We start from the raw sequence: 24,066 nt of genomic DNA, 5'->3' as shown, positions 1-24,066 counted from the left end.
CGGGTAGCAGTAGGAGAATGGAAATGGAATCGATTGCAGATAGAAAAATGGTGTTCTCCAAAGTTACCGATGGTGTGCTGAAAGAGAGGAAAACAATGAAAAATGTGACTATGAAAAAGTTATTGAAGCTTTGTATGTTTGGTTTACGCAGCTGAGAGACAAAGGTGTGTGTATTTCAGGGCCTATTTTACAGCAAAAGGTATTGTGTTTTTGAAAAGAATTTAATGAAGGGGAACCAGATTTTACAGCAAGCATTGGCTCGACAGGTGGAAGAAACGTTATGGAATCCATCAGTTAAGTGTTTGTGGTGAGAAGCTGTCATCAAATTTTCAAGAAATAGAGGCATTCAAGAAAGAAATTCAAGGGGAAAAAAATTCAAGACTTTGTTGAAACTGAAAGCCTAACGGGTGATCAGATGTTTAATTGTGACAAGACCGGCCTCAATTGCAAAATTTTACCGAGCAGGAGTCTTGCAGCCAGAACTGAAGCAGCAGCCCCAGGCTAAAAGCACAGCAAAGAAAGGCTGACAATGTTAGCATGCAGCAGTGCTACAGCAAACCACAAAATGGACCTTGCAATGATTGGGAAGCCCAAAAATCCAAGAGCCTTTAAAACAGTTTCAAAAAATGCTCTTCCTGTTAAATACTACAATCAAAAAAGTTTGTTGATGACCAGTGAAATGTTCAAAAACTATTATCATTATTGACACAACGACGTTGTATGACACAGCAAACAAGATAGATATGCTGGGTTTCGTTTCACAAAATCACAAGTCGAACACTTCCCAAGTGTCTAGGACTGTGTGATGTATTTTCGGATGATGCGTGCAGATCCCAGCAGGGTGGCTTTTTGCAGTTGGCAGATCGTGATTTTGTCAATGTCTATTGTTTCCAAATGCCGGCTGAGATCTTTTGGCACGGCACCCAGTGTGCCCATCACCACCGGGACCACCTGCACTGGTTTCTGCCAGAGTCTTTGAAGTTCAATCTTGAGGTCCTGATAGCGGCTGAGTTTTTCCTGTTGTTTTTCATCAATGCGACTGTCACCTGGGATGGCAACATCAATGATCCAAACCTTGTTCTTTTCCACAACTGTGATGTCTGGTGTGTTGTGTTCCAGAACTTTGTCAGTCTGGATTCGGAAGTCCCACAGTATCTTTGCGTGCTCATTTTCCAATACTTTTGCAGGTTTGTGATCCCACCAGTTCTTTGCTGCTGGGAGGTGGTACTTGAGGCATAAGTTCCAATGAATCATTTGGGCCACATAGTTGTGCCTCTGTTTGTAGTCTGTCTGTGCAATTTTTTTACAGCAGCTGAGGATATGATCAATGGTTTCATCTGTTTCCTTGCACAGTCTGCATTTTGGGTCATCAGCTGATTTTTCGATCTTGGCCTTGATTGCATTTGTTCTGATGGCTTGCTCCTGGGCTGCAAGGATCAGGCCTTCTGTCTCCTTCTTCAGGGTCCCATTTGTGAGCCAGAGCCAGGTCTTCTCCTTATCAGCTTTTCCTTCAATTTTGTCAAGGAACTTTCCATGAAATGTTTTGTTGTGCCAGTTGTCAGCTCTAGTTTGAAGTGTGGTTTTCTTGTACTGGTTTTTTGTCTGCTGTGCTTTGAGGAGTTTCTGATTTTTGACTTCAATCAAAGCAGGTTCTTCACTTTGCTTTACATATTCTGCCAGGGCTGCTATTATTATTATTATTATTATTATTATTATTATTATTATTATTATTATTACACGTTATTTATATTCCGCTGTCAGGCTCACTTCAAAGGACCAGTCTGAACGCAGATTAAAGATAGCTGCTCTCAAATCCAATCTTTATTGAAGAATACATGACTTTGGAAAAGTCGAGAATGACCTAATGTTTACATACACCCATTTTTATCACCTCTGATGCAACGTAACACCACACGCAAATATCATCATCAAACCCCACCCCCTGGATCACATTACTACTATTCCCACACACTATACCAATTATAATTGTTTATACTTTCAACCCTGAGTTCCCAGGCTCATTCTATCTTCTCCCGCCAGGTGCTTTCAGGGTTATTTATGTTATGACGCCAAGTCCAGTGCTTGGAAATTCAGCCCTGGGACTTGGCTCCATGACATAGCGCCCTCGTTTTCTTCGTCCTCCTCTTCGGTTCTTCTTTCATCACAATCCTGAAATAAATCAAACAATAACTCTATGTGTCCATTTTGTCCAAAGTCCCCATATACTTTTTCAGTAAGCTGCGATGGAATACTGGGTGTATTTTCCCTAAACTTTTTGGCAATGCCAACTGGAAGGTTACTTCATTGATAACACCCTGTATTCTGAATGGTCCAATATATTTGGGGCCCAATTTTCTCGAAGGTAGCCCCAATTTGATGTTTTGGGTACTTAACCACACTAGATCTCCTTTCCCCAATTTATCGCCTTCCACCCTTTTTCTGTCTGCGAACGTTTTATACTTTTTGTGTGCTTCCTTTAGTCTCTGCAAAACTTCCCGGACCAATTCCACGTGCTTTTCTTTATCTTCGCTCACGATCAAGATATCATCAAGAAATATGAATACCCCTCGGTACAACAATGGGTGTAGTATTTCATTTATAAGCTGCATAAAGCAACTGCCGCCATTTTTTAATCCAAATGGCAAAATTTTATATTCAAAATGGCCGAATGCGCAGGAAAATGCAGTTTTCCAAGTATCCTCAGGTTTGATTCTTAATTTATGATATGCTTCAATTAAATCAAGTTTAGTAAATATGCTCCCTTTCTTCAATACGGTAATTAAATCCTTTACTAAGGGCATAGGGTATTTATTGTCCTTAGTAATTGCATTTAAATTTCGATAATCAATGCACAATCTTAGGGAGTTGTCTTTCTTTCTCCTAAATAACACTGGGGCTCCGAGAGGAGAATTGGATGGCTTAATGAAGCCTCGCGCCAGGTTCTTATCAATATATTTCCTCAATTCCTCCTTCTCCTGAACAGACATGGGATACACTTTTGGTTTTGGTAAGTTTGCTCCTGGGGTTATTTCAATTTCTACTTCTATATTCCTCTTGGGAGGTAATTTACTTGCCTCTTTCTGATTGAAAACATCCACAAAGTCTCTGTATTCAGGTGGCAATAGCTGTGGGTCTATTTCACCTGCTTCATCTCCCTCGTCCTCCTCTCCTGCAATTTTGCTTATCTCCCATTGCGTCTGTTGTTCTTTAAATGCTAGGCTCTTTCCTCTCCAATCTACTTCAGGATTTGCCTGTTCGAGCCATGGTATCCCTAATATTACGTGGTATGTGGCAATAGGGGCTATCACAAAGGATATTCTTCCTTCCCATTTGCCTATTTTACATGGGACCCCCCGTATTTCTTTTGTAGATACTTCCCCAGCAGCAACTGATCCATCTAGCTGCGAAAATGCAATTGGGGAGTCAAGCAACATCTGCTGGCATTTCAGCGCTCCTGCTAGTTCCGGAGTTATAATGTTCCTAGAACAACCACAATCCACGAATGCCCTGCAGGTGGCCCGATTCTCTAGCCCCGATAGGCAGATTGGCACTACTAGCATGCGTTTGTCTCGACTCACCAGCCTTTCCGAAGATTCTGGGGCTTGCACCTCCTCCTCCACACGCCTCCCGGTTGCTGGCTTGGGCTTTGAGGGTTTTGGCGGCTCCCCCTTCCGGGCCCAACATTCTGCTGCTCGATGGCCCGTCTTCCCACATACAAAGCATCCCGGTTTGGGTTTGTTGTCATCTCCTCTGAAGGGGATCCCCGGCCTCCCTCCGGGCCTTTCCTGCTTCCTCGTTTCTCCTCGACCTCTCGCCACCGGTCTTTGCTGGCCGCCGCTGCCCCTGAAGCGCTTTACTTGGGCCAGGGTGGATTCAACGCGCCCCGCTAGTTGGATCCAGCCCTGGAGTGTTTCGGGGTCATCTCTATGCGCTGCCCAGCTAAAAACCTCGGGGCGTAGTCCCTCTTTAAATATCTCCACTTTGGTCACTTCAGACCACTCTGGTACCCTTTCCGCGAGATGGAGGAATTCCTCTGCGTACTCGAGCACCGTTTTGTCCCTCTGCTTTATTCCTTTAAGCTGGTCTCGAGCCCTCAATTGCTCTAGCCGGTCTCTGAACCGGTTTTCCAGTGCGGCGAGGAAGCGGGGCACTGACCTCAGGCATGGGTCGCGTCTGGCATGTAGTTGCACATACCAGCTGGCAGCTCCTCTCTTTAGTGTGTTGCCGATGGCTCAAACCATGCTTGCTTCGGAGGGGAATGTGTGTGCATTGTCTTCCATGTATCCTCTGATGCTAATGAGAAAATAGTTCAATTCAGATGATTCCCCTCCGTATTCTAGTTTGAGATCTTCCCTCCTTTGCATCCATTCTGCGGCCCGTTGATGCTGTCTGGGAGGCATGGGGAAGGGTTGCATCGGGTTTCCTTGGACGGCCCCTTTGAACACGCCGCGCCCCACTCCGGTGGTCGTTCTGCGCGGCTCCCGAAATTCTGCCGCCGCTGTCGGCCCTTCCACCCATCCGAATGCGGGCCTCGCTGTAGTCCCCGCACCTCGCCTTTCCTCGTCGTACGGCACATCCTCCTCCTCTTCCTGGATCTCCGGCTCCTCTCCGCCTTCGTCTGCTAATCCACTGGACCCGATCCCTGGCCCCAGTGGTCTTTCCACCCCGACGCCCATTCGGGGGGTTGGAAGTTCTGTTGGAGTTGGCGGCCTCAGAGTTCCCAGAGCTCGCTGGCGCTCCACTTCGCGTGCCATTCTGTCTCGGAACTCCAGCTCCTGCCAGTATTCCTCATCTCCCTCGCCCCTCGCCACCACGGGACTCTGCGTTGAGGCGCGCTGGCCCCTCTGGCTCCAATCTCCTTCTTTACTTGGCTCTCTCTCGGCGCCATATCGGATGGGCTCTTTTTGGAGATTCTCTTCCAATAGTGGCACCAACCTCCCCACGGTTTCCGACAGCCTGGATAAATTAGTTTCCAGGATGGATAACCGCAGGGCCACGGTCTCCGGCATGCTTCCTCCAGATCCCCAACTGGTTTCTGCAGCCGCCGAAACGCCTCTTCCCCCTCTGGGAATCCTCTGGGTCACGCCGTTCGGCCTGGGGTACCCCGTAGAGGAAGCTATGGCTTGCAGCGTCTCTTCTCCCAACGGCCGGGCCCCTGGCAAAGGCCTCCCTGCTCCATTTGGGCTTTGATCTCCTTCTCCACTCATTATCACTTCACTGCGAATCCGCAGGAGGGTGAGAACGGGATTCTCGACTTAAATGTCAGGCTCACTTCAAAGGACCAGTCTGAACGCAGATTAAAGATAGCTGCTCTCAAATCCAATCTTTATTGAAGAATACATGACTTTGGAAAAGTCGAGAATGACCTAATGTTTACATACACCCATTTTTATCACCTCTGATGCAACGTAACACCACACGCAAATATCATCATCAAACCCCACCCCCTGGATCACATTACTACTATTCCCACACACTATACCAATTATAATTGTTTATACTTTCAACCCTGAGTTCCCAGGCTCATTCTATCTTCTCCCGCCAGGTGCTTTCAGGGTTATTTATGTTATGACGCCAAGTCCAGTGCTTGGAAATTCAGCCCTGGGACTTGGCTCCATGACATTCCGCTCTATCTCCCCAAGGGGACTGAGGGCAGATCACCAATACACATACACGGCAAACATTCAATACCGTTTGGACAGAACAGAATAAGACAAACAGAAGGAGGTAGGTAGTCTTGAAGTCCAGTTTTTTGGTGCCTTGGAGGCTGATGTTGGGCTCAGATTCAGACACAGGGAGTGCTGTTGCTTCATTCTCTATGACGAAGAGCCATCAGAACTTCCTCCTTCCAACTTCCTCTTCGTCACCACATTTCTGGTCTTGATGTTTATGATGTCGCAAAATACCTCCCCCGCAATGTATGGTACCTAATTTCTCTACTTACAGCTCATAGACTGTTTTCGAACTGCTTAGGTAAACAGTGAGCTGGGCTTGAGGTCGAGCGCTCACCCCCAACCGGGCTTCGAACTGGCCACCTTTCGGTTGGTAGATCTTAGTACTGCTGGTGATTTACCAGCTGTGCTACAGCCCAGCCCTAAGGAATTTGTTCCTTCCATGGATAAATTTTTAAAAGAAAATGACCTGCCCAGGAAAGTGGTTTTGTTGCTAGACAATGCCCCGACGCACCCTGATGCAGAGGAGCTTCAAGAGGGGGACATGAAGGCGATGTTTCTTCCACATAATGTAACCGTCATATGCCAACCGATGGATCAGGGCGTTTTGGAAGAACTCAAAAGGAACTATTGCAGGAAGCTATTCTCGGCAAGGATAGAAGAAATGGAATAAGTTGTTAGGCCTCTCAGGATCTAACACAAGGATAGGGTTTGGGCTCTAGAAACCGCAATGACACACATCAAGCAACAAGAAGAAGCTCCGGGGATGGACATAAGGATGCCGTAAAGATGGCGAGACTTGGCAGCGGAGAAATGGCAATCGTTGGAAAAGCAGGCAAGGGTCACAGATTTTAAAAAATCTTCACAAGACTGAACTTTTTATGGATTTAACATCCGACAGTGTTGTTTTATGCAATTCTATATTTATAGTCAAGTTTTTAGTAGTATTGTTTGTAGTCAATGCTTTCAATACATTGCGATGTTTGGTGCTAAATTCGTAAATACAGTGATTTCTCCATCATGTTACCGTGTATTGAACTGCTTTATCTGTCAACTTGTTGTAAAACATGATGTTATGGTGCTTAATTTGTAAAATCATAATGTAATTTGATATTTAATAGGCTTTCCCTTAATTCCGCCTTATTATCCAACATTTTTGCTTAGCCAACGTTCTGCTGGCCAGTTTATGTTGGATAAGTGAGACTCTACTGTTGTACTCTGAAATTAGGTATGGGATCTTCTACGTTGGAGCAGAAAAATCCAACCTTAAGGGAGCATGGGAAGAGAGAACTGGGATTGGGGGAGAGAAAGAAAAGGGAGGGAAGGATGGTGAAATGGGTGGTAGTTGGTAAAGTCTAAAGCTAGAGAAAAAGGCAAGCATTTGGATGTGAAGGGAAAAGGCATCCATTCCCCAGAGAGAAGGAGACGGAATAAAAAACCGGGCTGGGCTGAGCAACAGGGAGCCTCTGGAGCGTATGTTACTCATCTCTCTCTTAGAGGCTCCAGGCAGACAACCAGGGTCCATCTTCACTGAACAAGGGGAGGGGAAAGGACAACAGGCATATCTTCTTTTCCTCCATGTTTATGTTGTCTTAAGGATCATTTCAATCCACTCCTTATCCCACTTCCTTTGAGTCTTTATGACGCACACTGAGGAATGATTTTTTATGTTCTTCTTCTTCACAGTAGATAACGGGGAGAAGAGCCATGTATGCACCAAATACAGGAAGCATTTGGGACACAACGGGTGCCTTCATCGACACCAGCAAGCCCACAGAGAAGATGGAGGTTCTGCCAGAGAAAGGCCCAACAAATGCATTGTATGTGGGCAATGTTTTACCCAAAATGTGGCACTTGTCCTTCACAAGACACTTGATGTTGGGAAAAGCCATCTTAAAGGGAAAGTATCTGCAAAATGTGTGGTGAAACACAAGAAATTTCACACAGGTCAGGAACAATACAGATGCCAAGAGTGTGGGAAGTGTTTTGCTTCCAGTTCAGCCTTGGTGAGGCTCAAAAGACTCCACACAGGAGAGAAGCCACACCAATGTCAGGAGTGTGGGAAATGTTTTGCTGAAAGTTCAGCCTTGTTGAGCCACAAAAGAGTCCACACCAGGGAGAAGCCATACAAATGCCAGGAGTGTGGGAAATGTTTTGCTTTCAGTTCAGCCTTGGTGAGGCACAAAAGACTCCACACAGGAGAGAAGCCATACCAGTGCCAGGAGTGTGGGAAATGTTTTGCTTGCAGTTCAACCTTGGTGAGCCACAAAAGACTCCACACAGGAGAGAAGCCATACCAGTGCCAAGAGTGTGGGAAATGTTTTGCTTACAGTTCAACCTTGGTGAGCCACAAAAGACTCCACACAGGAGAAAAGCCATACAAATGCCAGGAGTGTGGGAAATGTTTTGCTGAAAGTTCAGCCTTGGTGAGCCACAAAAGACTCCACACAGGAGAGAAGCCATACCAATGCCAGGAGTGTGGGAAATGTTTTGCTGACAGTTCAAACTTGATGAGGCACAAAAGACTCCACACAGGAGAGAAGCCATACCAATGCCAGGAGTGTGGGAAATGTTTTACTGACAGTTCAGCCTTGTTGATCCACAAAAGAGTCCACACCAGGGAGAAGCCATACAAATGTGAGGAGTGTGGGAAATGTTCTGTTTCCCATTCAGACTTGGTGAAACACAAAAGACTCCACACAGGAGAGAAGCCATACCAATGCCAGGAGTGTGGGAAATGTTTTGCTGACAGTTCAAACTTGATGAGGCACAAAAGACTCCACACAGGAGAGAAGCCATACCAATGCCAGGAGTGTGGGAAATGATTTGCTTACAGTTCAAACTTGATGAGCCACAAAAGACTCCACACAGGAGAGAAGCCATACCAATGCCAGGAATGTGGGAAATGTTTTGCTGACAGTTCAGCCTTGGCGAAGCACAAAAGAAGCCACACAGGAGAGAAGCCATATAAATGCCATGAATGTGGAAAATGTTTTACTCAGAGTTCAGCTCTTAACCAGCACCAGAGAACACATACCGGCTAAAAAACAGCCATTGTGGGTAAATGTCTGATTTCAAACAGGACCCTTTGAGAAGTTTTGCGTCAGATTTGGTGGAGTCCCGTTCTTGTCATTTGAACCTGTAAGTTGGAGGTCCTGTTCTCTGGAGCAGCAGAAAGCAAGCTCTGTGTGACAATCCCTCAGAGCAGTGGTTCTCAACCTGTGGGTCCCTAGATGTTTTGGCCTTCAACTCCCCTAAATCCTAACAGCTGGTAAACTGGCTGGGATTTCTGGGAGTTGTAGGCCAAAACACCCGGGGACCCACAGGTTGAGGACCACTGCTTCAGTGTCAGTCCCTGGAAGGTGTAGGAGACAAAGATAGGCTCACACAGCTTGTAGCCATGGAAAACTTTATTGAATCCGCCTTGCCAAAATGGCCGCAAAGCTTCTACTGCCCGTCTTCCGCTCTTTCCCCTCAGTATATTGGGTGGTTGCTTCCCTCCTCCCTTCACGTCTCTTCTTCTCCATTCACACCTCCCTTTCCTTTTGTCCTTTCCCACGTTTGAAGACCAGACCCCGTCATAAATCAGCCTTCCCAGCCAAATGGTCTTCTTTATCCGATTTGTTGTAGTCAGGTGTGAAGAGAACAGCTTGGAGAATGCTGATCTTTTTGCATCCTGACATTCAGAGAGTTAAATATTAAGTTAAGTCTTGTCACCTCGTCTGAAAAGAAATAAACCATATGTGATTCCATCACTTGTTCCTCTGGTCTTAGTTTCCAGCTCCATTTCCACCTTGGTTTAAATGTCCAGTTTGTGAACGTTGTGCCCCTACAGACACATCCTCTGTTTTCCTCTTTAGTCAGGACTGGTCAGCTTGAATATTGTAAATGGCCGTTATGGGAGGGATCCAGAGTTAGCCCCTTCCCTTTCAGACAGTGGCTCTCAACCAGCGGTCCACGGACTACCAGTGGTTCGCAAGAACTAAAATACGGTCTGCCTTCTAACCTTCCCTTCCTTTGCTTTCTTTTTTCTTGCCCTTCCTTTTCTCTTCCCTTCCTTCCCTTCCTTTGTCTTCTTTTCTCTTGCCCTTCCTTTTCTCTTCCCTTCCTTCCCTTTGCCTTTTCTCTTGCCCTTCCTTCCCTTTTCTTCCTTCTTTCCTTCTATCCTTGTCTTCTTGTCCCTTCCTTTGCCTTCTTTTCTCTTGCCCTTCATTCCTTCCTTTTTCTCTTCCCTTCCCATCCTGCCCTTTGCTGCCTTTTCTCTTCCTCTTCCATCCTTTTTCTCTTCCCTCCCTTTTCTCCCCTTTGCCTTTTCTCTTGCCCTTCCTTCCTTTTTTCTTCCCTTCACTTCCGTTCCTTTTCCTTCTTTTCTCTTGCCCTTCCTTCCTTTTTCTTTCTCTTCCCTTCCCTTCCTTTGCCTTCTTTTCTCTTGCCTTCTTTCCTTGCTTTTTCTTGCTCTTCGCTTGCCTTCCCTTCCTTTGCCCATCATATGTTATGGACTGGAGTAGAGTACAATATATGTCTCATTTGATGCCTTATGAACTTGAATGCAAACTATAATTGTTTTTATTAATCTGTTTATCCTATTATATTATATTATTGATGTACTCTGATTGTTGTTTATGTGAGTTTAATATGTCGTAAGCCTCTTTGGGTCCAGTGAGGGAGAAAAGCAGGATATAAATAAAGATTCATCATCATCATCATCATTATTATTATTTTCTCTTGCCATTCTTTACTTCCCTTTTTCTCTTCCCTTCCATCCCTTTGCCCTTTTTTCCCTTGCCCTTCCTTCCTTCTTTCCTTGCTTTACCTTCCCTTCCCTTCTTTTCTCTTGTCCTTCCTTCCTTTTTCTCTTCTCTTCCCATATATTCCTTTGCCTTATTTTCTCTTCCCCTTCCTTCCTTCCCTTCCCTTCCTTTGTCTTCTTTTCTCTTGTCCTTCCTTCCTTTCTCTCTTCTCTTCCCATCTTTTCCTTTGCCTTATTTTCTCTTCCCCTTCCTTCCTTCCTTCCCTTCCTTTGTCTTCTTTTCTCTTGTCCTTCCTTCCTTTCTCTCTTCTCTTCCCATATTTTCATTTGCCTTATTTTCTCTTCCCCTTCCTTCCCTTCCTTTGTCTTCTTTCTCTTGTCCTTCCTTCCTTTCTCTCTTCTCTTCCCAAATTTTCATTTGCCTCATTTTCTCTTCCCCTTCCTTCCTTCCCTTCCTTTGTCTTCTTTTCTCTTGCCCTTCCTTCCTTATTCTCTTCTCTTCCCATATTTTCCTTTGCCTTATTTTCTCTTCCCCTTCCTTCCCTTCTCTTCCTTTGTCTTCTTTTCTCTTGCCCTTCCTTCCTTTTTCTCTTCTCCTCCCATATATTCCTTTGCCTTATTTTCTCTTCCCCTTCCCTTCCCTTCCCTTGTCTTCTTTTCTCTTGTCCTTCCTTCCTTTTTCTCTTCTCTTCCCATATATTCCTTTGTCTTCTTTTCTCTTCCCCTTCCTTCCTTCCCTTCTCTTCCCTTCTTTTCTCTTGTCCTTCCTTCCTTTTTCTCTTCTCTTCCCATATTTTCCTTTGCCTTCTTTTCTCTTGCCCTTCCTTCCTTCTCTTCCTTTGTCTTCTTTTCTCTTGCCCTTCCTTCCTTTTTCTCTTCTCTTCCCATATTTTCCTTTGCCTTATTTTCTCTTCCCCTTCCTTCCTTCCCTCCCCTTCCTTTGTCTTCTTTTCTCTTGCCCTTCCTTCCTTATTCTCTTCTCTTCCCATATTTTCCTTTGCCTTATTTTCTCTTCCCCTTCCTTCCTTCCCTTCTCTTCCCTTCTTTTCTCTTGTCCTTCCTTCCTTTTTCTCTTCTCTTCCCATATTTTCCTTTGCCTTCTTTTCTCTTGCCCTTCCTTCCTTCCCTTCCTTTGTCTTCTTTTGTCTTGTCCTTCCTACCTTTTTCTCTTCTCTTCCCATATTTTCCTTTGCCTTCTTTTCTCTTGCCCTTCCTTCCTTCCCTTCCTTTGTCTTCTTTTGTCTTGTCCTTCCTTCCTTTTTCTCTTCTCTTCCCATATTTTCCTTTGCCTTATTTTCTCTTCCCCTTCCTTCCTTCCCTCCCCTTCCTTTGTCTTCTTTTCTCTTGCCCTTCCTTCCTTATTCTCTTCTCTTCCCATATTTTCCTTTGCCTTATTTTCTCTTCCCCTTCCTTCCTTCCCTTCTCTTCCCTTCTTTTCTCTTGTCCTTCCTTCCTTTTTCTCTTCTCTTCCCATATTTTCCTTTGCCTTCTTTTCTCTTGCCCTTCCTTCCTTCCCTTCCTTTGTCTTCTTTTGTCTTGTCCTTCCTTCCTTTTTCTCTTCTCTTCCCATATTTTCCTTTGCCTTATTTTCTCTTCCCCTTCCTTCCTTCCCTCCCCTTCCTTTGTCTTCTTTTCTCTTGCCCTTCCTTCCTTATTCTCTTCTCTTCCCATATTTTCCTTTGCCTTATTTTCTCTTCCCCTTCCTTCCTTCCCTTCCTTTGTCTTCTTTTGTCTTGTCCTTCCTACCTTTTTCTCTTCTCTTCCCATATTTTCCTTTGCCTTATTTTCTCTTCCCCTTCCTTCCTTCCTTCCCTTCCTTTGTCTTCTTTTCTCTTGCCCTTCCTTCCTTCCTTCCCTTCCTTTGTCTTCTTTTGTCTTGTCCTTCCTTCCTTTTTCTCTTCTCTTCCCATATTTTCATTTGCCTCATTTTCTCTTCCCCTTCCTTCCTTCCCTTCCCTTCCTTTGTCTTCTTTTGTCTTGTCCTTCCTACCTTTTTCTCTTCTCTTCCCATATTTTCCTTTGCCTTATTTTCTCTTCCCCTTCCTTCCTTCCTTCCCTTCCTTTGTCTTCTTTTCTCTTGCCCTTCCTTCCTTCCTTCCCTTCCTTTTTCTTCTTTTGTCTTGTCCTTCCTTCCTTTTTCTCTTCTCTTCCCATATTTTCATTTGCCTTATTTTCTCTTCCCCTTCCTTCCTTCCCTTCCTTTGTCTTCTTTTCTCTTGCCCTTCCTTCCTTATTCTCTTCTCTTCCCATATTTTCCTTTGCCTTATTTTCTCTTCCCCTTCCTTCCTTCCCTTCCCTTCCTTTTGTCTTCTTTTCTCTTGCCCTTCCTTCCTTCCTTCCCTTCCTTTGTCTTCTTTTGTCTTGTCCTTCCTCCCTTTTTCTCTTCTCTTCCCATATTTTCATTTGCCTCATTTTCTCTTCCCCTTCCTTCCTTCCCTTCCCTTCCTTTGTCTTCTTTTCTCTTGCCCTTCCTTCCTTATTCTCTTCTCTTCCCATATTTTCCTTTGCCTTATTTTCTCTTCCCCTTCCTTCCTTCCCTTCCTTTGTCTTCTTTTCTCTTGTCCTTCCTTCCTTTTTCTCTTCTCTTCCCATATTTTCCTTTGCCTTATTTTCTCTTCCCCTTCCTTCCTTCCTTCCCTTCCTTTGTCTTCTTTTCTCTTGTCCTTCCTTCCTTTCTCTCTTCTCTTCCCATATTTTCCTTTGCCTTATTTTCTCTTCCCCTTCCTTCCCTTCCTTTGTCTTCTTTTCTCTTGTCCTTCCTTCCTTTCTCTCTTCTCTTCCCAAATTTTCCTTTGCCTCATTTTCTCTTCCCCTTCCTTCCTTCCCTTCCCTTCCTTTGTCTTCTTTTCTCTTGCCCTTCCTTCCTTATTCTCTTCTCTTCCCATATTTTCCTTTGCCTTATTTTCTCTTCCCCTTCCTTCCCTTCCTTTGTCTTCTTTTCTCTTGTCCTTCCTTCCTTTCTCTCTTCTCTTCCCAAATTTTCCTTTGCCTCATTTTCTCTTCCCCTTCCTTCCTTCCCTTCCCTTCCTTTGTCTTCTTTTCTCTTGCCCTTCCTTCCTTATTCTCTTCTCTTCCCATATTTTCCTTTGCCTTATTTTCTCTTCCCCTTCCTTCCCTTCCTTTGTCTTCTTTTCTCTTGTCCTTCCTTCCTTTCTCTCTTCTCTTCCCAAATTTTCATTTGCCTCATTTTCTCTTCCCCTTCCTCCCTTCCCTTCTCTTCCTTTGTCTTCTTTTCTCTTGCCCTTCCTTCCTTATTCTCTTCTCTTCCCATATTTTCCTTTGCCTTATTTTCTCTTCCCCTTCCTTCCCTTCTCTTCCTTTGTCTTCTTTTCTCTTGCCCTTCCTTCCTTTTTCTCTTCTCCTCCCATATATTCCTTTGCCTTATTTTCTCTTCCCCTTCCCTTCCCTTCCCTTGTCTTCTTTTCTCTTGTCCTTCCTTCCTTTTTCTCTTCTCTTCCCATATATTCCTTTGTCTTCTTTTCTCTTGTCCTTCCTTCCTTCCCTTCTCTTCCCTTCTTTTCTCTTGTCCTTCCTTCCTTTTTCTCTTCTCTTCCCATATTTTCCTTTGCCTTCTTTTCTCTTGCCCTTCCTTCCTTCTCTTCCTTTGTCTTCTTTTCTCTTGCCCTTCCTTCCTTTTTCTCTTCTCTTCCCATCCTTTCCACTACCGATGTTGTCGACCGCGTTTTAGGGGATCGGGCCCTTAAGGAGAGAGCCGATCCGGTCCTGAGAGAACGGACCTTGGCGGAGCCAATAGGAAAATATGAGCCGCAATACAACCTGAAGCCGAAATGAAGAAGGTCCGCCAAAGTTGAAGGAAAATCCGCCAAGGAGTCTTTATTGAGCGATTCAGCTGAAAAGGACTCTAGTAGTGATCATTCAGTCTACTAGGGTACCATATAATCAAAATAAAGCCATATTTATACAATGTTTCAGTCTGACAGCCCCTTGAATTTCCCGCCCCGCTCCCCCCGCCCATCTGATCGCGGATAGGCTAGAGGGTTGAACGAGGCGGGCTTTCGTTTCCCGCCTTGCTCTGCTGGCCCAATAGGGAGCTGCTTTTTGTCCCCACTCGAGCCAATCAGGGAGGAGAAGGCGGGAGTTATTGGAACAATGAAGTGACAGGGCAGGAAAGATCGGATTAATTCCTGCCTGGCCGATTTCTAAAGGGATTAATGACAGCAATCAAGGGTTCCTGTCACGTATACAGATTTTAGATATGCCTTGGGGTGTCAGGGGGGGAAGTGGTGATGGGTGGTGATGAGCCATAATTGACAGGCTCCACAGGGCGCCTTCCTGAGGTGTCCTGGAATTTCCTTAGGATGAGATATGACAATGTTTGCCTTGGAGGCGAATCACCTTTAGGACAACACTCCGAATTTGGTGACTCAAGCCTTATATTGTCCATGCAATCTGAATTAGATTGGGTTAAGCTGTGGCAGATTATCCTTTTGTTTTTGGGAAGGGAAGCCTGGGTCATAGAAAATGGGACAGGTTCTGGGGTTCAGGTTGAGTTCAAAATATTTCCTGTTTGATTTCATGACTTGGCAATTATATGAAATAAAATGAAAAATAAAATAAAGTTGGAATATAAACCCTCCTGGGAAAAATACATATTTTCCGGGGATAGGCAGACAGATAGATTTCATGGAAATAAGGGAGAATTCATAAAAGTGAGTTACATTGCATAAGGGGGAATCATGAATGATATAAACAATTGAAAAACATTTGATAAATACGAAGTTCATAACTTCTGGGGAACCCAATATGGAAATTCATAAAAGTGGAGTTTTAGCAGCATGATTTTACAATTCATGAAGTTGTTATCTCTTGCCTCAGAGTGCAGGGATAATCCACAGTAAACTCCAGTAAAAAGTCTCAATCACCTTCTACTATAAATATATGGAATATAGAACATAAAGTCTTGACTTTTGAACTATCTTTTACAAAGTCCTGGGGGGGGGGGGTGGTCATCTCGATCACACCGAGAAGGAAGGCCCTGTCTCTCATCCCTGCCAATCATGCCAGCGAAGAGGGCGGGATTGAGAGCAGGGCCTCTCCAGACGGTCTTAGACTCCGAGATGGTTCATAAGGGGAGAGACGTTTGGACAGGTAACCCATCCAACACAGGCTGTGACCCTGTGCCCTGTTTGGCCTTGCGACTGACAAGGAAGACCTCTGCGTACAGATGACATTGAACTCCAAAACTTCAGATGATCTCTCCCAACGGCTTCATGTAGATGTTACACAGCGTGGGAGACAGTATTGAACCCTGCGGGGATTCTGGAAGGGATTCTGCTTTTCCTGCCTGGCAGAAGGGGGTTGGACTAGATGGCCCTCGTGGTCTCTTCCAAATATACTATTCTGTGAATCTCTGATTTGGGTAAGAAGGCAAGGGCCTAGAGAGATGGGGGGGGGGTCCTCTCTCTGGATGACCCCAAAAAGGGGCTGGAGAGCGACCTGCGGAGGATGGTCTGGTTGGTGATGCTGCTTGGAGCAGAATGGGGCTGGACTCCACGACCCACGGGATCAATGGTTTCATGGCGAAAGAACACACATCTCCTCCTCCTCCTCCCAGTCAGTTTGGGTTGTGTGCTGAGGGGCTAATCATCTTCAGACCACGCAGGAATAAACCACCAAAGCACCCCCAACAGATGGTCATACCATCTCAGCTTAAAAACCTCCAAAGGAGACTCTTATGGACTCCCGATAGGAGCATACTCCACTACTGAACAGCTCTTACCTTCAGGAAATGCTTTCTGTTGTGTAGGTGAGGCCTGCACAACTAGTCAGTGTTAATGAGTGATGGAAGGAAAGGAGAAGCAGAGGAAAACACACACACAAGACCCCTGCTAGACAGGCAGGTGAATTCAGTCCTCTCACGGCCTCCTCCAGCTATACAATGGGACAGACTGTCTCATAGGCAAGGAGTGGATTCCAACCCCCAAAACACTGCAGAGTCCTGGTCACAGTTTCACAGCCTCTGGCCTTGTAAACTAGTTCGTCTCTTTGAATAAACACCCTTGAGTTCTGACTTTCATCCAAAGTCCTTGGAGGTTTTATTCTTGATTTATTCACTACTTATAACTATTTACAGGTCTTCTGTTAATATACAAAGATACACAATAAGAACGAGTAAGGGCTGTTGGAGAGTGGCCTAGGCTGCCTCAGAGTGTGGTGGAGTGTCCTTCTCTGGAGGCTTCTCTGCAGAGGCTATCTATCGGGAGTGCTTTGATTGTGCCTTCCTGCATGGCAGGGGCAGGACGGGGTGGCCCTTGGGGGTCTCTTCCGGCTCTAGGGTCCTAGGAGTCCATTCCAGGAGTAGCAACACGGGGTCTCATGGACATGCCTTTCCTCTCCGTCCACCTCTCATCCTGACCACGGCCAACCCTTTTGGGATCCAACATTTCCTTCCTGCCGAGGGAGAAGCCCTTCCTTCTTTCCTCCAAGTGAAACATACCCAGCTGTCTCTCTCCGCCCTTCTCTACATCCCGTCTCTGGAGATATTCTGACCTGTCAATATCCGTCTTGAATTGTGGGACCGAGACCTGGAGACAGGGTCATTCCAGGTGAGTCTGACCAAAGCGGAAGAAAGGAGGCCGTGACTTCCTTGGATATAGACAGAATCCTCCTATCGGGACAGCCTGGAATCACATTGGCTTTTATAGCTGCTACATCATAATCTGTTTTTAAAAATAATTTATATTCAAAGACAAGAAAGAAAAACAAATGCATATTTATACAAATTACAAATACATTTATTTATTTATTTTAAAAAAAATTCGTACATCCTTTTACAGCAGCCACATTATATTCAGTACAATCTACAATACATTAACATTTGGCATCTACTGTTATTTTCACGCTTATACAGATTTCTTACCCTCCCCCAAGTCACTTTTTTTATTTATCATCTGTCCAAAATTCCTTTTCATTCCCTCTTGAGGAGGTAATTCCCTCTTTCTTTGTGAATCCTCTTCCAATACATTTTCTCCAGACATCATCACAACCACTTTGTTTCTAAATCCCTCTCCACGTCAACCTATCATTTCTTCCCAGTTTCCATACTTCCTTATACCATTCTTCTATCTCTATATTTATTTCCCTTTTCCAATTCCTTGCTATAAGCTGTCTTGCAATTGTTAATGCGTTTGTTATCGCATCTTTGTCCTCTTTTTCCAACTGTTTATTATTATATAATGAGAATAAAGCCATGCTAAGACTTCTTTCTATTTGAATGTTCATTGTATCTTCTATCTCTCTTAATACTTTTCCCCAGAAATTATTTACATATTGACACTGCCACCACATATGTATGTATGTTCCCGATTCTTGGCATCCTCTCCAGCAATTGTTTGAGTAGTTTTTATTTATATTTCCTATTCTTATGGGTGTGAGGTACCATTTCCATATCAACTAAATAATAATTTTCTTTAACACATATGGATATATTTTTCAAGTGTCTTTGTCCCCATAATTGTAACCCCTCTGTTTCATTGATTTTCATTCCTATATCTTCTTTCCAAATCTTCTTGAAGGTGTTATTCTTTACTTTTGCTTTGTTTTTTTCGATTAATATTTTAGAAATTTTACTGGATATTCCTTTCAAATTTTTATGTTCCTAATCTTTTCTTTCTTCATTCCAACCTTTGGCCAATCCCCTATTTTATCTAAGTTTTTCCCCTTAATTTTTTTATCCATCATATATATATTTTATTTTTTGGAAATGTCTTTTCCATTATAATTGGGGTTATTATGGAGCCATCTGTTATTAACTTTCTCCTGTATTTGTTCCATATTTCTAATGCATTACTCAACATTGGGTTCCCAGTTTACCTTATTTTTTTTCTCATAAACTATTTTAAAACCTATTCTGAATTTTTTCTTCCACTTTTCCTGAATCCATTATTAACTATTCTACATCCTCCTTTTCATCATTCCTTGTATAACCAATCTCAGTCTGTTTGCTTTATAATATTTTTTCATATGAGGAAGCGCTAATCCTTCTTCTTTTTGAGATCTGTTCTGTAACTTGTTTCGTCAATTTCTTTGACTGCCATTACAGTATTTATCATTTGTCCAAATGAGTCTCCTTTGGGGTGGAGAAAGGTGGGGTAGAAATGTTGCAAAGAAATAATGTATTCAACTCTTCTTCTGTAATCTGAAATGGCATTATAAATATAAGGTATATGTAAGTATAAAGTTTATCCTCAGAAGCATTTTCATTTTTAGTATTGCTGTCTTTCCAAACCAAGATAGATGTGTATTAATTTTTTTGAACTATTTTCCTCAATGCTACTACATTTGCCTCTTCTATTTCTTTTAAGTCCTTTGTTATACTTACACCCAGGTATATTAATATGTTCTTGATTCTAATTCCCGTATGGCTCTGTTCTATAAAGTCTTTTTCTTCTTTCTTTGTATAATATAAACCCACTGTTTTCCCAAATATCTTTCAATGATCCTCTCTCCTATTCATTTGACCTACCCAGATATTTAATCAATAACAATGTGTCATCAGCAAATAAGCTCACCTTCTGCTTTTCCTTTATTCCTACACCTTCTACATTCTTACCTTTTTGGATGGCGTTTGCACATAATTCTATCACCATAGCAAATAAAATGGTTCTAATCATCCTTTTATTCTACTTCCCATTCCAAATTAATTCATAATCTCACTTATTATCTGCCATGCTACACAATCAAAGCATTAAATATATCTAATGCTAGTATCCCCACTTTTAACTTCCTCTCTTGAGACACACACATTTTGTTTCATACTCTTCCTATCAAACGTGACATTTGTCTTCCTTTTACAAACCCAGATTGATATTTTCATATATACTTGTACATGCATTTATTCATTCTTCTCTCAGCCTACTCTTCTGCAGGCTAAACATGCCCAGCTCTTTAAGCCGCTCCCCATAGGGCTTGTTCTCCAGACCCTTGATCATTTTAGTCACCCTCCTCTGGACACCTTCCAGCTTTTCAACGTCTCCTTTCAATTGCAGTGCCCAGAATTAGACACAGTGTGATTCCAGGTAAAGTGGTCTGACCAAGGCAGAATAGAGGGGTGCCATGACTTCCCTGGATCTAGACACTCTGCCCCTATTTATGCAGGCCAAAATCCCATAAGGAGGAGGGAGAAAGCTTGTTGTCTGCTGCTCTGCAAACTAGGATGCAGAATAATGGCTTCAAACTACAGGAAAGGGGATTCCACCTGAACATAAGGAAGAACTTCCTCACTGTGAGAGCAGTTCAGCTGTGGAACCTTCTTTGGAGGCTTTTAAGCAGAGGCTGGATGGCCATCTGTCCGGGGTGCTTTGAATGGAATTTCCTGCTTCTTGGCAGGGGGTTGGACTAGATGTCCCATGAGGTCTCTTCCAACTCTATGGTTATATGATTTTGTGATTTCTTCCCCTTCCACTTCCTGTTCATGTCTCTTTTGAGTCATAGTCGTTAGAAGTTCTTTGGACAACCATTCTGGCTTCTTTGCACTTGTCCTATTTATGTGGCTTCTCTCCTGTGTGAATCTTTTGATGGGTACGAAGATTCGAACTGTTACTGAAGTTCTTTCCACATTCCATGCATTTATGTGGCTTCTCCCCTGTGTGACTCTTTTGATGGATACGCAGATGTCCACTCTGACTGAAGCTGTTTCCACATTCCATGCATGTATGTGGCCTCTCCCCTGTGTGAGTCCTTTGATGGGTGCGTAGATTTCCACTCTCACTGAAGCTCTTTCCACATTCCATGCATGTATGTGGCCTCTCTCCTGTGTGCATCCTTTGATGGATACGCAGATGTCCACTCTCACTGAATCTCTTTCCACATTCCCTGCATGTATGTGGCTTCTCTCCTGTGTGCGTCCTTTGATGGGAACGTAGATAGTCACTCCGACTGAAGCTCTTTCCACATTCCATGCATGTATGTGGCTTCTCCCTTGTGTGGGTCCTCTGATGGGTGTGTAGATGTCCACTCTGACTGAAGCTCTTTCCACATTCCACACATTTATATGGCTTCTCTCCTGTGTGAGTTCGTTGATGTTTAGCAAGAGAACTTCTCTCAATGAAACATTTCCCACAGTCCTTACAATTATGTCGTTTCTCCCCTGTGTGTGATTTTGACAATGAATTTTCCATTTTTTAACATTTATTATTCTAATATTATGCCTGAAGTTCACAGATATGGACTCCTGAATAGGACATTTCCTCTTCCCAGTCTCTGTATTGCTGTAGCCTTATTTTCTCTTTACCAACCCCTCTTTTTACAGCAGAATCCTTCCTTTCCTTACATTCAAAGGTATGTAGCTTGAAATATAATTTCTCCAATTCATTTCTTGTTCTTGTTAATCCTGCGTACTTTCATTTCAGACGTAAGACAAAGGGCAATGTTTTCTTCATAAGGTTCGTTTAGAGGTTACCTTCCTTCCTTATTCTCTTCTCTTCCCATATTTTCCTTTGCCTTATTTTCTCTTCCCCTTCCTTCCTTCCCTTCTCTTCCCTTCTTTTCTCTTGTCCTTCCTTCCTTTTTCTCTTCTCTTCCCATATTTTCCTTTGCCTTCTTTTCTCTTGCCCTTCCTTCCTTCCCTTCCTTTGTCTTCTTTTGTCTTGTCCTTCCTACCTTTTTCTCTTCTCTTCCCATATTTTCCTTTGCCTTCTTTTCTCTTGCCCTTCCTTCCTTCCCTTCCTTTGTCTTCTTTTGTCTTGTCCTTCCTTCCTTTTTCTCTTCTCTTCCCATATTTTCCTTTGCCTTATTTTCTCTTCCCCTTCCTTCCTTCCCTCCCCTTCCTTTGTCTTCTTTTCTCTTGCCCTTCCTTCCTTATTCTCTTCTCTTCCCATATTTTCCTTTGCCTTATTTTCTCTTCCCCTTCCTTCCTTCCCTTCTCTTCCCTTCTTTTCTCTTGTCCTTCCTTCCTTTTTCTCTTCTCTTCCCATATTTTCCTTTGCCTTATTTTCTCTTGCCCTTCCTTCCTTCCCTTCCTTTGTCTTCTTTTGTCTTGTCCTTCCTTCCTTTTTCTCTTCTCTTCCCATATTTTCCTTTGCCTTATTTTCTCTTCCCCTTCCTTCCTTCCCTCCCCTTCCTTTGTCTTCTTTTCTCTTGCCCTTCCTTCCTTATTCTCTTCTCTTCCCATATTTTCCTTTGCCTTATTTTCTCTCCCCCTTCCTTCCTTCCCTTCCTTTGTCTTCTTTTGTCTTGTCCTTCCTACCTTTTTCTCTTCTCTTCCCATATTTTCCTTTGCCTTATTTTCTCTTCCCCTTCCTTCCTTCCTTCCCTTCCTTTGTCTTCTTTTCTCTTGCCCTTCCTTCCTTCCTTCCCTTCCTTTGTCTTCTTTTGTCTTGTCCTTCCTTCCTTTTTCTCTTCTCTTCCCATATTTTCATTTGCCTCATTTTCTCTTCCCCTTCCTTCCTTCCCTTCCCTTCCTTTGTCTTCTTTTGTCTTGTCCTTCCTACCTTTTTCTCTTCTCTTCCCATATTTTCCTTTGCCTTATTTTCTCTTCCCCTTCCTTCCTTCCTTCCCTTCCTTTGTCTTCTTTTCTCTTGCCCTTCCTTCCTTCCTTCCCTTCCTTTTTCTTCTTTTGTCTTGTCCTTCCTTCCTTTTTCTCTTCTCTTCCCATATTTTCATTTGCCTTATTTTCTCTTCCCCTTCCTTCCTTCCCTTCCTTTGTCTTCTTTTCTCTTGCCCTTCCTTCCTTATTCTCTTCTCTTCCCATATTTTCCTTTGCCTTATTTTCTCTTCCCCTTCCTTCCTTCCCTTCCCTTCCTTTTGTCTTCTTTTCTCTTGCCCTTCCTTCCTTCCTTCCCTTCCTTTGTCTTCTTTTGTCTTGTCCTTCCTCCCTTTTTCTCTTCTCTTCCCATATTTTCATTTGCCTCATTTTCTCTTCCCCTTCCTTCCTTCCCTTCCCTTCCTTTGTCTTCTTTTCTCTTGCCCTTCCTTCCTTATTCTCTTCTCTTCCCATATTTTCCTTTGCCTTATTTTCTCTTCCCCTTCCTTCCTTCCCTTCCTTTGTCTTCTTTTCTCTTGTCCTTCCTTCCTTTTTCTCTTCTCTTCCCATATTTTCCTTTGCCTTATTTTCTCTTCCCCTTCCTTCCTTCCTTCCCTTCCTTTGTCTTCTTTTCTCTTGTCCTTCCTTCCTTTCTCTCTTCTCTTCCCATATTTTCCTTTGCCTTATTTTCTCTTCCCCTTCCTTCCCTTCCTTTGTCTTCTTTTCTCTTGTCCTTCCTTCCTTTCTCTCTTCTCTTCCCAAATTTTCCTTTGCCTCATTTTCTCTTCCCCTTCCTTCCTTCCCTTCCCTTCCTTTGTCTTCTTTTCTCTTGCCCTTCCTTCCTTATTCTCTTCTCTTCCCATATTTTCCTTTGCCTTATTTTCTCTTCCCCTTCCTTCCCTTCCTTTGTCTTCTTTTCTCTTGTCCTTCCTTCCTTTCTCTCTTCTCTTCCCAAATTTTCCTTTGCCTCATTTTCTCTTCCCCTTCCTTCCTTCCCTTCCCTTCCTTTGTCTTCTTTTCTCTTGCCCTTCCTTCCTTATTCTCTTCTCTTCCCATATTTTCCTTTGCCTTATTTTCTCTTCCCCTTCCTTCCCTTCCTTTGTCTTCTTTTCTCTTGTCCTTCCTTCCTTTCTCTCTTCTCTTCCCAAATTTTCATTTGCCTCATTTTCTCTTCCCCTTCCTCCCTTCCCTTCTCTTCCTTTGTCTTCTTTTCTCTTGCCCTTCCTTCCTTATTCTCTTCTCTTCCCATATTTTCCTTTGCCTTATTTTCTCTTCCCCTTCCTTCCTTCCCTTCTCTTCCCTTCTTTTCTCTTGTCCTTCCTTCCTTTTTCTCTTCTCTTCCCATATTTTCCTTTGCCTTCTTTTCTCTTGCCCTTCCTTCCTTCCCTTCCTTTGTCTTCTTTTGTCTTGTCCTTCCTTCCTTTTTCTCTTCTCTTCCCATATTTTCCTTTGCCTTATTTTCTCTTCCCCTTCCTTCCTTCCCTCCCCTTCCTTTGTCTTCTTTTCTCTTGCCCTTCCTTCCTTATTCTCTTCTCTTCCCATATTTTCCTTTGCCTTATTTTCTCTCCCCCTTCCTTCCTTCCCTTCCTTTGTCTTCTTTTGTCTTGTCCTTCCTACCTTTTTCTCTTCTCTTCCCATATTTTCCTTTGCCTTATTTTCTCTTCCCCTTCCTTCCTTCCTTCCCTTCCTTTGTCTTCTTTTCTCTTGCCCTTCCTTCCTTCCTTCCCTTCCTTTGTCTTCTTTTGTCTTGTCCTTCCTTCCTTTTTCTCTTCTCTTCCCATATTTTCATTTGCCTCATTTTCTCTTCCCCTTCCTTCCTTCCCTTCCCTTCCTTTGTCTTCTTTTGTCTTGTCCTTCCTACCTTTTTCTCTTCTCTTCCCATATTTTCCTTTGCCTTATTTTCTCTTCCCCTTCCTTCCTTCCTTCCCTTCCTTTGTCTTCTTTTCTCTTGCCCTTCCTTCCTTCCTTCCCTTCCTTTTTCTTCTTTTGTCTTGTCCTTCCTTCCTTTTTCTCTTCTCTTCCCATATTTTCATTTGCCTTATTTTCTCTTCCCCTTCCTTCCTTCCCTTCCTTTGTCTTCTTTTCTCTTGCCCTTCCTTCCTTATTCTCTTCTCTTCCCATATTTTCCTTTGCCTTATTTTCTCTTCCCCTTCCTTCCTTCC

The 24,066-nt window shown here is 43.5% G+C and overlaps 2 protein-coding genes and 2 long non-coding RNA genes across 6 annotated transcripts in view; 2 read left to right on the top strand and 2 right to left on the bottom strand.

The window, feature by feature from the left end:
* LOC103281973 (zinc finger protein 239) overlaps window positions 1-24,066 on the top strand; it is a 264,351-nt gene that overhangs the window by 159,087 nt on the left and 81,198 nt on the right. The gene's annotated exons all lie outside the window — the stretch shown is intronic.
* LOC107983709 (zinc finger protein 664-like) overlaps window positions 1-24,066 on the bottom strand; it is a 70,045-nt gene that overhangs the window by 37,455 nt on the left and 8,524 nt on the right. The window lies entirely within an intron of this gene.
* Window positions 6,462-10,381, top strand: LOC134294905 (putative zinc finger protein 66). Its single transcript, XM_062966745.1, has 2 exons — window positions 6,462-6,494; window positions 7,796-10,381. The coding sequence occupies exons 1-2, from the start codon at window positions 6,462-6,464 to the stop codon at window positions 8,495-8,497; spliced, it is 735 nt and encodes a 244-aa protein (XP_062822815.1). The 3' UTR covers window positions 8,498-10,381.
* Window positions 17,156-20,838, bottom strand: LOC100557852 (gastrula zinc finger protein XlCGF7.1). The gene is made up of 2 exons (XR_010001534.1): window positions 19,397-20,838; window positions 17,156-18,738 (listed from the first exon to the last, which is right to left on the bottom strand). It is a non-coding gene; the product is annotated as a gastrula zinc finger protein XlCGF7.1 (long non-coding RNA).

This window comes from Anolis carolinensis, unplaced genomic scaffold (genome assembly GCF_035594765.1).
Source record: "Anolis carolinensis isolate JA03-04 unplaced genomic scaffold, rAnoCar3.1.pri scaffold_29, whole genome shotgun sequence".
NCBI classification, from domain to species: Eukaryota; Metazoa; Chordata; class Lepidosauria; order Squamata; family Dactyloidae; genus Anolis; species Anolis carolinensis.
The sequence above is the reverse complement of the archived record's forward strand: the minus strand, read 5'-3'. Positions and strand labels throughout refer to the sequence as shown.

What these genes read in the sequence shown, in the direction of transcription:
- LOC134294905 (XM_062966745.1), top strand. Translation starts at nt 6,462, where the DNA reads ATGGCGAGACTTGGCAGCGGAGAAATGGCAATC. An exon ending in GCAGCGGAGAAATGGCAATC is followed by an intron (nt 6,495 to 7,795) that starts GTTGGAAAAGCA and finishes ACCAGGGAGAAG; the next exon opens with CCATACAAATGCCAGGAGTG.